The sequence below is a fragment of the Zonotrichia leucophrys genome, chromosome 7, assembly GCF_028769735.1.
Source record: "Zonotrichia leucophrys gambelii isolate GWCS_2022_RI chromosome 7, RI_Zleu_2.0, whole genome shotgun sequence".
Lineage (NCBI taxonomy): Eukaryota > Metazoa > Chordata > Aves > Passeriformes > Passerellidae > Zonotrichia > Zonotrichia leucophrys.
In genome coordinates, this window is record NC_088177.1 from 25,917,448 (window position 1) to 25,932,366 (window position 14,919).

Below are 14,919 nucleotides of genomic sequence, written 5' to 3' on the forward strand. Positions count from 1 at the left end.
TCTCCCATGCGTGCTAACAGCAGAATACATCAGTGCCTTCTCTAAAGAGCTAAAAATCTGACTGGATAAAACTCTAAGTGAGAATGTCCCCTATAGCATCCAAGTGATAATGCTACACACAAGCTTCCTATTGCACCTGAGGTAGCTCTCATCTTAAGGAGCTGCTAATAGTGAGACTGTCATGGGTTAACAATTTCACTTTCCTTTCTTCAACAACAGGCTGTTGTAATCAAAGTTCAGGTATGTATATACTTGTAAAGGCAGCAAATACTCCAGGAAATAGTGGCAGGGGATTACCTGAAGATCTTCTCTCTGCACTATCATGAAAACAACTGAAAATGACAACCTAAAGGAGAGGAAGAATGGGAGAGAGTACTTGTGCAATCCTTTGGTGCTTGTTGCTAACGCAAGAAAAATTTTCTTCCGTTCAATAGAATATACTGCATTTAACCCTAGAGCTTCATGATTTTACATAGCAGCACATATGCAAAGCTACAAATTATTATTTGATCCTAATGATATTCTGTTCCTTTTGATAACTAGAATGGCATTCTCTTTTCTCCTGAAAGTCACAGTAATATTTTATTTCAGAGTAGCCAACTAGACAACACAAAAATCAACAAATTTACTTTGTTGATTTTTTTTTTAATCCATGAGAATGCTTTGAGAACAAGTTAAAAAATATTACAACAAATATTTTTCATATACATTTCAGATCATAAGATACAGAACAAGAAGTAACAAAGCTTAAGGAATTGTAGCACAGGAAACTGGTAAAAGTGATATCTTGGTTTGTGTGTAAACCCATTAGTTACAATGGTTTTTTCTCAGTCTCAATCTTCAAACCTCGAGTTGGACAGAGAAGGTGTATTGCACTGCATCATATGGAGGCTGCCTCATATTGGCAGCATCTGAAAACACCATAGAGTCCACAGCATTCACAGCACTGGTTCTTAGATTTCTGTGCCATATGGTACTCTGCTCTCTACTAGAGACCTACACAGCCCTATGGGCCTGTTCCTCCAATAATCTCTTTAAAGTTTATTCAAATTCATATTGATATGGCTGCATAGGAGTCTGGCAGATTGTCAAAAGATTGGTCAAAGCTGGCAAACCCAGCAAGCAGTCATGACAAAAACCTGGCAACCTGCCAAGATAGTGCTCCAAACAAAGACAGAGAAATGCAAGTCTAGTGTCTTCCATTCACATTTTTAGCCAAGAATTAACTTAACAGCTTTTAATTACTATATTTTGCTTTCAGAGAAGTATTTATAAAAGGTCTAAAGTGCTTGATACCTATCACTGATATAATTTGACACTGAAGCAAAAATAATCAGAAGTAATGTTTTTGAAAGCTTTTGTTTGGACTTAACTTTTTTTTTGGCTATAAACACTGACACACAAAAAATCACCCACAGAAAAATAGGTGTTGGCAATTGAAATACTGTTTTAATTACCTGCCTGAATATGTATAGCAGCATCAGTTCTTCTGTTCCTTATTTCCTTGTACTTCCTGCGAGCTTCATATCCTCTCCAGGCTAAAAATACAAAACCATGTGCTGGAAATTACATTTATTTAAGGAATTGCTACAGAGTCTACAGGGTCAGAGATGTGCTGAAACTTTCATTCCTCCTGCCATAACTACTTCAGCCCCCACCCCCAATAGCTCTTCCCCACCCACCCACATGTTGAACTCCGGGTTCATGACTGCAGTATTCACATCCTCACAACTTCAAACACCACTTCACTCATTCAAATTTTAATTGCCACCATGTGCTCACTGATATCCTAACTCAAAAAAAAAAAGGGTGTGTCATCATCCTTGCTCACACAGTTCCCTAAATCAATACAAGGAAACCTGCTAAATTACTGATAATCAGCCTCTCAGGCCCATCTTTTGATGAATGTCTGCAATTCTGGTACAGGGCAGGGACATGTGCTACTGCATTTCAATTATAAGCTGCATGTTATTATAGACATACCTAACAATATTTTTATTTTGTGCACAAGCATCACATTCAAAATATTAAAATATTAAATAAAGACACTCCTAAATGTTAAGATGACACTTTAGTAGAAGTAAATCAGTAACATCGGTATCAATGAGCTAAGAGAAAACACATCCAGTCATTTAGATTTCATAATAAACTGTAATTAATAAATTAACAATGTACATGCAATTTAACTGACTGAAATACAAAGACACTTAGTAAAACAGAGATTATGAACATTTACCTGACTGTATTGTAATAGCGCTATTTTCTCTTTTATCTTTTACTTTCTTGTACCTCCTTGCTCCGAGCCATCCCTTGATATAGGCTTGCATGACCACCACCCTCCCTATGACTTCTCTCAGGAACAAATTTAACTGCTCTATATGGTAATACTTAAGGAAAACCTGTAATGGAACAACAGGAAAACAAAAAGAAAAACAGTATTATAATCAGTATTATAACCTCTTGTATTTTGCCTTCTCATTAGTCCTTCAGCAGCCTATTCAAGGGTGTAATTGCTGAGAAAACTAGAAAAATACTGATTGTACATATCATAGCAATCTTGTAAATCAATTATTTGCTCTTGTGTACTTGTGAAAATTCTTTATTCCACTGATTATAATCACCCCATTGCTTACTGTGAGATTAACTTAGTTGCTTAGAGCATGGTGTTAATAACACCAAGCTTGAGGTTCAATCCCAGTATGGGCCATTTGTTTAGGAGCTGGACTTGATGATTCTTGTGGGTCCCTTCCAACTCAGAATATTCTGTAATCCTGTGCAAATAACTCCCACACTTACCCCCTTTACAAAGTAAATTGGACAGTGAGATCTTTTCAGTTATGAACAATTTTGAAAGATGACCTTTCTTGTCAGTGGAAACAAATCCTGGATTGAATTTGGTTTTAGATATAATATTGTCTAAAAGCATGCTCCCTAAGGAGGCAAATCATATGGGCACTTACATACATTTTATCTGGATCTTGGGCAAGAAAACTGCCACAGTTTTTCCTTTGTGTAATGTAAAACAACTCAAAGTACTGTGTAACATCCTTTTAAAAGAAGTCTATCACTCCATTTGAAACCATCAACAAAGGCTTTTGAGAGAGAGAGAAGGAGCTTACCTGAAACTCCATGAATGGAGAACGATGCCAGCCAGGCTCATATGATGGGTCAAATTGTGACATTTCAGCTACGGCATTCTTAAGAAAATGGAAACTTCAGGAAGTCACTACAACAGCAGGCACTGGCAGAGGTACTGTCCTTATCAAGGCAGCCATATGCCTGCCGAATGTACTTTGAGGAGGCAGCCAGTACACCCCTCCCCTTGCAGCACTAACTCAGCTGGCTTGGGAGGGCACCTCCATAACCTGGGAAGCTAACTGGAGCAAATTATTTGCTCTTTTGTTCATTCATGCAGTACTTTTTGAACCCCTATTAGACATGATTTATAAAGGTATACTATCCTTGAGAAAATGTTAGCACCCCATACCTTGGTTTTCCCAAGAATCCAGTTGTCTAGTTTAGATTTCTCTAAAATGGCAAGACAGTTTTCTCTGCTGCCAAGGGGAGTCTCATGTGCCTTGAACGCAAGGTAGTAATATCTGCAAAATGGCAAAGAAAGAATTGAATCACAGTCAATATGTACTTCCACTGTTTTTATTTAGCTCCAAGCTCTGTCTCTAGAATCAATGGGCCAAATTCTTCCTTCTACTCATGCATACTTCATGACAGCTGTGTCTTCATGAATCACGACACAGCTGTCATGAATAGATATTTGGACATATAAATGATTAAAATAAACAATTAATTGGAATGATTATGATCAATTTTAGGAGTCTGGAGCAGACCCATACTAAACAATATTATCTTTTTTTTTTTTTTTGTCCATGTTCCCTTGCAAAGAACAGCTCCTAACAATTTTGCTATAGCTAATAACCTATAGCTAATGAAAAAGGGATACAAACATGCTTAAACTGAATTAAGAACCAGTCCCTTCCTACCTATAAAGCCATTATGCATTTATGAAGACTGGTTTTATAGTATTTAAATAAACCTACTTGCAAACAATTATGTTAAGTAACAGCTAGAACATGTGTCAGTTAGTTTACAAATTTAAGGATATTTTAGCACAAGTACATTTGGATGCTAGCAACTGCCACCTCAGCTCTCACTTAGTAACTGCCATGTGCTGTCTTGGTGTTAAGTTGTACTTCTAAAGGTTTTACTCTATTTACATTAGGATTGAGAGGAGGTGGCCGGCTGAGCAAATCATTCTACTAATTATTAGCATGGGGAAGAGTGATCAGATGTTCTTTAAAATATGAAGAGAAGAATGTCATCAGTGATCTCAAAGACAGATCCCTCTGTAGCCACACAGACTCAAGAAAATATCCCACCTTATACTGAAGAAAATATGGAGAAGCAATTAGAAAATTTAGAATTCTGCAATATTTTATTTTTTTAAAGTATTATTTTATTAGTTCCAGTTAATCTCTATCTATTAGCTCCAGTTGTCACACGAAAAAAAAAACCCACTAAAACAGTTAAGATCAAACAGGAACAAAATGACATCTGAAGTGAGAAGTACTGGAATAAGTTCTGGACCAGAGACATAGATATTCATCAACTGGAGATATTGCTATCTCTGAATAATGATAAGAGATTATGTATTACTGAGTTATATTAAATGTAGTGACTTTCTCTATGTAATGTTGCAAATTCTTTAGGCAAGTCTATCAAAATATCAACTCATGCCTTTCAGTAGGTTTGGAGAAACATGGTGTATTCAAAAGAAAAAAAGTACATTTCCTCCACCTTATTACTGAAGTTAATGATGCCAGTTTTCACAAAACAAACAGTACTAAGTTGCACTAATAAAACTCAGATTTAAAATATATGGATCACAAATATATTTTGACGTCATACAATTTCAACAGATAGCTGACAAATACATGGGGGAAGTTACACTCATAGTAAATTGCTGTTTGCTTCAAAAGCCAGCTCAGATGGTCATGTGAGTTACACACAGGGAGGGAGGGAGGGAAGGAAAGCAGTCGGGAAGTCACACTGGTTTTCTTGTATCTTTTAAGGCAGTTATTGGTGAGAATTTTAAAACCACAGAACACTTTTTAAATAGCACTGATACAATAAAATATTCAAGGGAAATCTTATAATTCTTTAATTTTATCATTGGCATTCCACTTACTGAAAAGTCAACTTATTTTTGACAAATATCTGAGTAAAAAGTATTCTTGAACTGCGTGGTTTACCTGCCTGACTACACCATTTTGTTCATGACAAACTTCATTATATGTCATAGATAGCACCCTCTCCAATAGCTCTCTTTCATGATCTAGACTGTAGTTGCTTTGGTGCTCCATAAATAAAACCATGGTTATTTTTCTTATCAAATCCTATTTTAACAAATGTTTTTATAAATGTAAATGTATCTATAGTCTAAGAAAGCAAGCTACTCAGAATAGCAAGAACTTTACAAACCATAGTAGAAACTACATGGGAATAACTACTGATTCTGAATGTAAACATATTGTCTCCCAATATTTATTAAAAACTTCCTCTAAATGGTGATTTTCCAAATGTTTCGATTGATCTAACTACTGCACAGAAGACATCTGTACCTGCTCAAATGTACTTACTGTTGCTTTCCAATTACGTCATAGAATCACAGAATATTCTGAGTTGGAAGGCACCCACAAGGATCATGAAGTCCAACTCCTGGCCGTGCACAGAACATCCCCAAGAGTCACACCATGTGCCCAAAAGCATTGGCAACTGCTTCTTGAATTCTGTCTGGTTTGGTGCTGTGACCATTTCCATGGGGAGCCAATTCCAGTGCCCAGCCACCCTCTGGGTGACGAACTTTTTACTGATACCCAACCTAAGCCTCTCCTCGCACAACCTCAGGCCATTCCCCCAAGAAAAGGCAGAAATGACTGTACTCATCAGAAATAAGGACTACCAATATGAGACTGGCTATTTATTTTTATTCTTTATTATTATCTATTTATTTTTAATTCTTTCTCCTCCAGAACTCCTTTTGTAGTGTGCACTCTACACCACATTAGGTCCATGGATTTATGTTCCAAAGCTCAAAACCATGTGTTTTGTGGGTATTTTTAAGTAAACACTTTGGTTTAGTGCCTGTTTTCATGACTGAATCACATAACTACAGACACCCAAGTAGTTTGACATTATGTGCTCGGGACAATTGTATGGCAGCACGGTGTGTGCCACACAGGGTCATCCAATTATTTTATGTAATTAAAAATCTTTTTACAGGAATGGACTCTATGGAAAATTTTGGAGGAAGGTAAAATGTTTCACCCTTATGTATCTGGCAAAAGCATGCAAATACTGTGCATGATGAAATGGCAGAGAATGGCCTGAAAAAAGCTTTGGGATATATATAACTGTTCATTTTGATTTACTGGTCTAATTTAATCTCTGTCATACTTATGTAAATCTACTGTGCAGAGTTCTCAGAGTTACCTCTACTTGCAACTACAACCAAGAAACCAGAAACTTATTTTCTGAAAAGTAGGGCTAGAAATCACATTTGCTTTCAGATGAGATGAAAATTTCACAACTCTACCTTTTTATTTCCGTATTTGCACTTGTTATTTCAGCATGAAATATGGCAGCCAGAAATATTTCAGTGTCCTTCATTAAACCAATACTTTTACTGTCATTTTAAAATATATGTTTATGATGCTTCATGTGCTATTTCATAAACACACACATACTTGTGCAAAAACATATCCTTTTCCTGGTTATACATCCTGCTTGAAAATTTCCTACACCTGGCACACACTCATCTACATGTTTCCTACAAGTACTTGACTAATCACATTCTCACTAGCAGTAAGACTAAGTAAGATGAAAGTAATTTCCCCTCAGAAGAACTGATTTCTCAAAGCTCATGAAACTCTGGAATTCTGCATTTCTTAACTAATGGTTTTTACTCTGCAATACATACTATTCTTCATGGATGTGAATGTTATTTCAGAAAAATTATATTAAAATGGGATTAACTGTACTTGCTAGTCATTAGAAATAAAGCAACATTTTTTAAAAGTTGAATTTAATCTTAGAATGCAAAGCTAGGATGTGCAGAAGTAAGGTTAAATACTAAAGACATCCAAACATGCAAAGATATGGAAAACTTCAGGAAGATGCTATGCATTAACTATCTGTTCAGGGCCAAGGCATTTTAGTGTTGCTGGTTTCAGACTAAATAAACTGACTGCAAACAAATGGTTCCATTTCCCACCCCCGCCAAAGGCTAAACTGTGGAAGTGTTCCATAAAATGCATTTAAACAGCACCATTAACTACTATACCAGTGTCTCCTACTGAAGTTCCCTTCACATTTCAGACTTAAAGGCTGCAGACATTCTACATAATTAACTCAAAACAGTAATGATTAACCCTTTTTCTCTTTAAAACAAATCTTTGTACTAAAATGTAATAACTTGAGGTGGATAATTGTATGTGAAAAGCATGAGGTACAAAATCCCTTTCTAGCCAGACCACAAACAGTAGGAAGATTCTCAGAATCATGAAATTATTTGTTCCTTCTCAGCCCTGGAACCAGAAACTATAAAAAAAATACACTTTTTTTAGAACTACAAGAACTGTAAAATTACTTCAAAAAGTTTCTAACTTGTATGGGTTGTATTGCACCTCTTTCAGAAACTTTCAAATCTGAATTCACAAAAATAATTAAGAGTATAAATAAAAATATAAACAAAAATGATACAACATCTAAGATACTCTTGATATTTATTAACAGATACCTAGCACTTATGCTGAAAATCATCTGACAAATACAGAATCAGAAATACTCTCAGAAAAGCCTAATTTGGTGCAATGTGCATAAACTATTCATAAGCAGCTAGAAGACTTCCCACTTCTAATGTTTTCCTATCATCTCCATCCTGCAACCACTTACCAGTGTTTTGTGAATGGGAAACATCTAGAAAGTGTATATGGAAGGTATAGTAGTTCACCATAGTTAAAGTGCATGGGAACATTCTACAGATGTGGTGAAATCTTAAAGCCACTGAAACAAATAAACATTTCTATAGATAATAGTAAAATCAAGGTATCAGGCAATGTTACAATTTTGTTTACAGAAATCACTTACAAACTTTAATATAGTGCAGGTTTAGTGTTGAAAGTAGGCTTGCATTAAAAATGCATCATTTATAAAGAAAGAATTTATCTGCAGCAAGTCTGTTGACTTCTCATTTAATTCAGTGCTTCCCTGATTTTGCATAAGCAAGTGTATCACCACCAAATTTCTGGCATTAGAAGAAAGCACTTACTGAGGTTATATGTTTTACAGGATTGTGTAATGTTTGACCAGCTTTAATTCCTAGCTCAACTCCATGTAAAATGTGACTTACCAAGGCCAATGAGACTTTATGTGGTCATGAGAAATGTAACACTGGTGGTTTAGAAACTGTGTATACCGCGTGTACTTACAGTGACCTTATGTAAATTTGTCCTGTGAGATTGAAAAAGCAGAAGCAGTCTCACTGGGATCACTGTTACAGTAACAGCATTGGTATTGACATGATTGTATGATCAGAGATCATCTGACTACTGCGGAATAGGTAAATGGCTTATAGTAAAAGTTTATCCTGCATCTTAATGCAGTACAAAAATTCTAATGTCTAACATAAACAGGCAGAAAAGAAAAAAGACAATCCTTAAAATGGAACTTGTGCAAAAGTTCTCAATACATTCCTATAAGCCAATGAAGCAACACAAGTATGGCACCATTTAGTATCACCAGCCTACTGAGTCCCTTATCTTCCAAGCGCCTGCACAGAACATGCAACACGAATGGAGGATCCAGCTGGGGGCTGTGTGGTGAGGACACACCTGCACACCACATCACGTCACGTGAGGCTCCAGGGGCACTCAGCAAGGAGCGCTCCTTCCAGTGGGACCTTCAGTGCAGGTCGCCATGAGAAAGCACAGCTCCTTGAAACTGCTGTGCAGTGCATGGTCACCACATGACACCACATTGCAGACACACCTGGTTGACTGATCAGCTTAAACACCTGCACCTAAAATCTCAGATTCCAGCCTGAAAGCCATGTTGCTTCACAGCAAACATAAGACAGATGCGTGATGTCATGGGGCACAAGACAGGGCCAAGGGAGACACAGCGTCTAAGACTTGACAGGGATACTGTGTTTACAGGGACTGCAGATTACATTTTTCCTACTTTAAGTAAAAGAATATGTATATTTATATACATAAAACAGATGGCAATATACTTGGCTGAAGAAACATTGTGTGAATGAGTTACAATTAAGCCCTCTCCTCACCATCTGTTTTTTAACCCAATAAACTACATCCAGGTTTGCAAATAATCTGCTCTGCATGAAAACAGAAGACACTAAAGAGTAACGTTAGACAGAGCTTTATCTTTTGTTTACCTCGTACCTGATAAACTCTGAATGGGTCTGCTCCCTGCCTTTGATTGTTTTGTCCTCATATTTCCTGCTAAGAGTTTACAAAACAGTATTATTGAACAGGCAGATAAGAAGCACACCTATTTGTTTAATAACATCAAGGGAGAAAAAATGCTGGCTCATCCATTTTGTTGTTCCGTTGCTGAAAAGGATCAAAATACCAATTAACTTGCTGGCTTAAAAAAATCTTTGATATCCTTACATTTACTGACATTTTGAAACTCTTCTTCATACTTGCCTAATGTCTTTTTGATTATGAACAAAGAAGTGCCAATCTGTTTAGCATTTGACCTGTTTTCTCAAACATTTTTATGTATTCAATTACTTAGTTCCTAAAAACACTTGACTAGTCATAGCTGTGAGTTGAGGAAAAATGTTTCTTGTTTTACTGATAGCTTTATAAAATATTGTTTGATTTTATTTGCAAGACCAAAAGAGAATAGAATTTGTTTTAAAATAAAGCATGAGCTGAACAAAGGAGCAAGAACATCTCCTTTCCCTCCTTTTCCTTTCACTTATACTCTGAACTTAGAAGTCTTTACTGTTGTGGAAATTAAATCTACGCCCCTCTCCTTCCCTTTTTGTGCTGATTTTCTTTCCTTAACAAATTACATCAAGTTAGACTAAAAACTTGGGGAGTAATTGACAAGATGCTAACCACAACTTGCTCTTATCTGCAAGGATATGGTAAGCTACAGTCAATGCTGGTTTTATTACCATTAGTTTTCAAGGATGTACTCAAATTCAGCACATTTTTGAAAGAAAAGGATCTCCTGATAAGAGAAGGCTTAATTTCCTCTCAATTTACACTAATTTCTGTGGAGTTAATCTTAGTTCACTTACGTGTAAATTGAATAAAAGTTGCGGTTAATAATTCTGCTTTCGGCTCCTTCAGGATATTGCAAATTGATTACATTTATTAATGATCACAAAAATTAATCTGTTAAATGGGCTCTAGAATGGTGTGACCTTACTAAAATTAGTAAGGTCATCAAAGACTAAGTGACATCAGCTGCTCCTCATATGACTCTCCTTCAAGGCCCTTCACTATCTTTGCTGTGCTTTTTGGACACTTCTGTATAGTTTTAATGCCTTATATTTTGGTGGCCAAAACTGCATGCAATATTCAAGGTGAGGCAGCCCCAGAGCAGAACAGAGCAGAGTGGGAAAATCCCTCCCTTGACCGGCTGGCCATGCTGTGCCTGATGCCTTCAGGACATGCTTGGCCCTCCTGGCTGCCAGTGAGCAGGACCCCCAGGTCCCTCTCTGTGGCACTGCTCTCCAGCACCTCATTCCCCAGTCTGTCTGCACATCCAGGGTTGCTCAGGTGGAGAACCTGGCACTTTCCCTTGCTGAACTTTATTTGGTTGGTGTTGCCAAGCCCTCTAATTTGTCAAGGCCTCTCTGCAGTCCGTTCCTGACTTCAAGGAGACAACAGCGCCTCCCCATTTTGCACCATCTGTGAACCTGCTTAGTATCACTTCCAGCCTGCATCCAAGCTATTTATGAGGATGTTGAGGAGCACACAGCTGAGGATGGAGTCCAGTGGAACCCCATGAGTGACTGGACACCAGTCTGATGTCACCCCATTCACTATAACCCTTTTGTGCCCAAACTGTGAGCCAGTTGCTACCCCATTACAATGACTGGTTTATCCAGCTGTGTGCTGGACATTTTGTCCTGAAGGATCCTGTGAGAGGCAGTATCAACAGCCTTACTGAAATCCAAGAAGATGACATCAGCTGGCTTCTTCCTTATGTCAGCCAGGTGGGTTACTTTGTGATAAAAGCAAATCAGGTTTGAAAAGCAAGACTTTCCTCTCATGAAGCTGTGCTGGCTGTGACCAGTGACTGCACTGTCTTTCAGGTGTTTTTCAATACCTCCCAGAATAATCTTCTCCCTAACTTTATCAGGCACTGAAATGAGACTAATGACTTGCTTTCAGTAGAATCATTAATTCTATATTGTCTGGATAAGCAACATCCAGTTCAAAAAATATCACGCCATGATCTAGCCATTCACTACTTGCTCCTACTGTTGCCTAAATGGTTCATGGTAGTGCTTCTGCTCATTGTTGAATCACCAGTCCTACACATTGAAAACCAGTAAATACCACACAAAGACACATTTAAAATATAGAGGAAACCATAATTATCATGAAGCTACATTGCCATCATAAAGACAACAGCATTTCCTGAATAAAATTTGTAATTTTTTGAGATTGAGAATATGTATTAAAGCCAGTAATAGCAGCCATGAGAAGGGTTAGGGTGAACAGAGTTCTGATTATCATTCGTGATATCTCTAAGATAAATGACTCTGCAAAGCTAAAGCTGAAGCTTTCATATCAGTTCATTCTTAAAAATGTGCATGTTCAGCTTCATATGATGGTTGAAGGTCAGTGACCTTCCAAAATCCTTGAATTATCTGAGCAGGATGCATAATTTCCACTTGTTGCCTCTATAGAGAGAACCATGGGGACAGGCTTGCTGCTTGTGCTCACTGTAGGTTTCACACTGACTGTTTTCCATTAGAGATCAGATATCTCTTGTAGTCTTTATCTCTGAAAGTCCCTGTCCTCATTAGACATTGGGACCACACACCTATGAACAACATTTGTAGAACTTTCTGTATTTAAACCTAGAATGTATCTTACTGAATAGAATATTAGGAAAACAGCCCTATGACACAAGTCTTACCTTTTTACAAACTCCTCAAAGAGGATGCGATGGGAATACCCTTTCTGACGTATCTTGACAGTTTCCAGAATTCCAGTGTATCGCAGCTGCAGCAGAACTCTCTCATGAGAGAACATCAGCGCCTCTCGATCATCGTTAGGCTTAATGCAGCGGATAAAGTGAGGCTGTCCAACAACCATTTTGGATAAAAGATCCATGAGGGAATACTAGCGAAGAAAATAAAGAAGATGCACACACTTGACAAAAAACTGCAATGGAATGACTTAAGCAGGAGATTCATATTTGTAAACAGTTTGTAATGCTTGATTATATTTTAATCTGTAATGTTAATCTACATTGCTTTTTTATTCATTTTAAAGATTTCAGGTGAAACATGGAACCTATTAAAAATTTTCACTTTTAAAAAATTTAAATATTCTGAATCTGACCTCTTACTTTTTACACCTTTCTTTTCTCCTTATATAACATTTCCGTAGTTGAAGAATGTCCATTAAAAAAAATGAAGTTGAAAATTGTCCTAACTATAATTCTACTGTAGACACATTTGATTGATCAAATATCCCCAAGAGAAATACAAGCTTTACCATGAAACAATCACTGAAATTCACAGCAAATGAATCTTTGAACCCAGGGAAGGGTTGCAAGAAGTCATCAGTTCAGTGCTCTGTCCACAGAGAACACCAGATGTATCTTCAACATTTCAGGTACATCTCTGTTACATAAATTTTTCAGAACCACTGAGAATATCAAGTGCACAGTCTCCTTAGAAATCTGTTCTGCTGTATTATCACGACTATTCATAAACTTCTTAGCATCTAACATAAATCTTGCCACTGAAATGTAAGTCCATTACTTCTTTTCCTATCCACCCTAGACACACAAACCAATTTTATCTGTTTCATTTTAAACTGAAATGAAAAATGTTTGATCAGAGCATATATATTTTTTTCCACTGACTCCTCTGAATACTAATACTCCTGCTCCATACTTACCTCATTGAGCTGTTGCACAATAAGCATGTGTTGTCAACTGTTCAATCTCATATAACCATATGTGTCTCAAAATCAGTTACAATTCCAAGCTCATTGACATCACCTTGCTGCAGGTTGCACGTGTCTTACAGTCTAATTCCACACTCTCTCCCCCATTACACTTTTGTTTCTTTTTACAGTTTCTACAGAGCTGGCATCTGTGTGGTTCTGTGCAAGAGCCCTCTAAGTGCACATGTGTATGACAAGTCTGAATGTCAGTGTCCTTGCACTCTGCACAGCGAGGCAACATCTCAGTACACACCAGCTTCCTCTATACCCTTCCTTAGACTATTCTACAACACAAATTGATCAGACACTCCTACACAGCTTGAAGCTTTGACTCACATTGGTTAGCACTACTCTGTGAACTTCCCTATTCTGCATGGCACAAGGGCAGCCCAAGAGCCAACTGCTGAAAACTTTTCCACTTTGCAATGATTGCAAGAAAAAAACAATGACCAAGAGTCTCAGACTAGCACTTTCTTGACTCCTAAGCTTCCAGTTCCAACATTCTCAATGCCCTTTCCTTGCCTGTTTGATATAAATACATGAGCAGAATGTGCATTACCTCAGACAGGATTACTACTGATAAAATGGCAACCTGTATGATTTACAACAGTACTTCCAAAAGATGGACTGTTTTTTACTTATGATCATAAATGAAAAATCTTAATCTTTAAAGGTATGTATGCCTCATCTTGTGAGAAAATATGAAGACTTTAGTAATAGGATCTGTTTTATTTGCACAAAATTGGTGTTCTGCTAATAACGAGACCTGTTCTAGACCTCTAGCATTTTAGACAGAAAATAGTCTAGGCTCTAGATTCTGTTATCAATGTACCCAATGAAATAACAAAAATACAAGTACGAGGAAACAAAGAGAAAAAAGCAAAGAAAAGTTTAGAATCCACAGAGGCCTTGTAACAGAATAAAAAAATTCTCTGATAATGCTCTTTGATCTTACTATCCCACAAATATTTTACATATATCTTTTGGTCTTCTTATCAAAATACTTGTTTTAATTTTAATTTTTGTACCCTAAAATAGGAAGCCATAGTTTGCCGCTTCATGTTAGTTGTTTCCTCAGGATGCCGCATAACCTCCATTGTGTCAACCTGGAAGAAAAAACTCTGGTGTTAGGACTGTTCCAGAAACACTGCAGACCCACCCCACTTTGCCTATGAAAGCTGGGTTCAGTTTTTGTTATAGTCATTCCTTCAGGTGTGAGTACTTCAGAATACTTTATCAGAGATAGCAAGATGCAGGACACACTCTGATTTTGGAGAGGTCTCTAAGCATTTTGAATTCTTTTTCATAGTGTAAGAGCACTCTAGATTTATGATAGTATAATACTCAGCCAGTGAAACAGCTGTCAAGTTGCAATACTTTAGGAACTGATTTCTAAAAGGCATTCCTTTTATTGCCACTACAATGGACTCCAACAGGACTTGTATCTATAAGAAGAGTTATCATATTTGTAATACCCAGGAAGTAAATTGAACAGCCTCATTTGCTCATGTATGGAAAAAATACGGTAGGATAATGAGTGGCAAACAAAGTAGGTAGTCTCAGAACATCTAAGTCTGTTCTCTTCTCCTACTGTGGTTACTATTAATTACTTTATATTGCCATTTTGATGCCAAGAATCTCAGCAATCTTATCCTACCGAACTGCCACAGCACAC

At 37.1% G+C, this 14,919-nt stretch overlaps 1 protein-coding gene across 1 annotated transcript in view; it reads right to left on the reverse strand.

Annotated features, from left to right (window-relative positions):
• The window catches only part of MYO3B (myosin IIIB), a 212,183-nt gene that overhangs the window by 75,766 nt on the left and 121,498 nt on the right, over window positions 1-14,919 (reverse strand). Inside the window, exons 27-31 of the mRNA XM_064718250.1 lie at window positions 14,273-14,350; window positions 12,205-12,410; window positions 3,488-3,599; window positions 2,237-2,399; window positions 1,458-1,538 (exon numbers count right to left, since the gene is read on the reverse strand). Of these exons, the coding sequence (XP_064574320.1) occupies window positions 1,458-1,538; window positions 2,237-2,399; window positions 3,488-3,599; window positions 12,205-12,410; window positions 14,273-14,350 (640 nt within the window). The remainder of the gene's footprint in view (window positions 1-1,457; window positions 1,539-2,236; window positions 2,400-3,487; window positions 3,600-12,204; window positions 12,411-14,272; window positions 14,351-14,919) is intronic.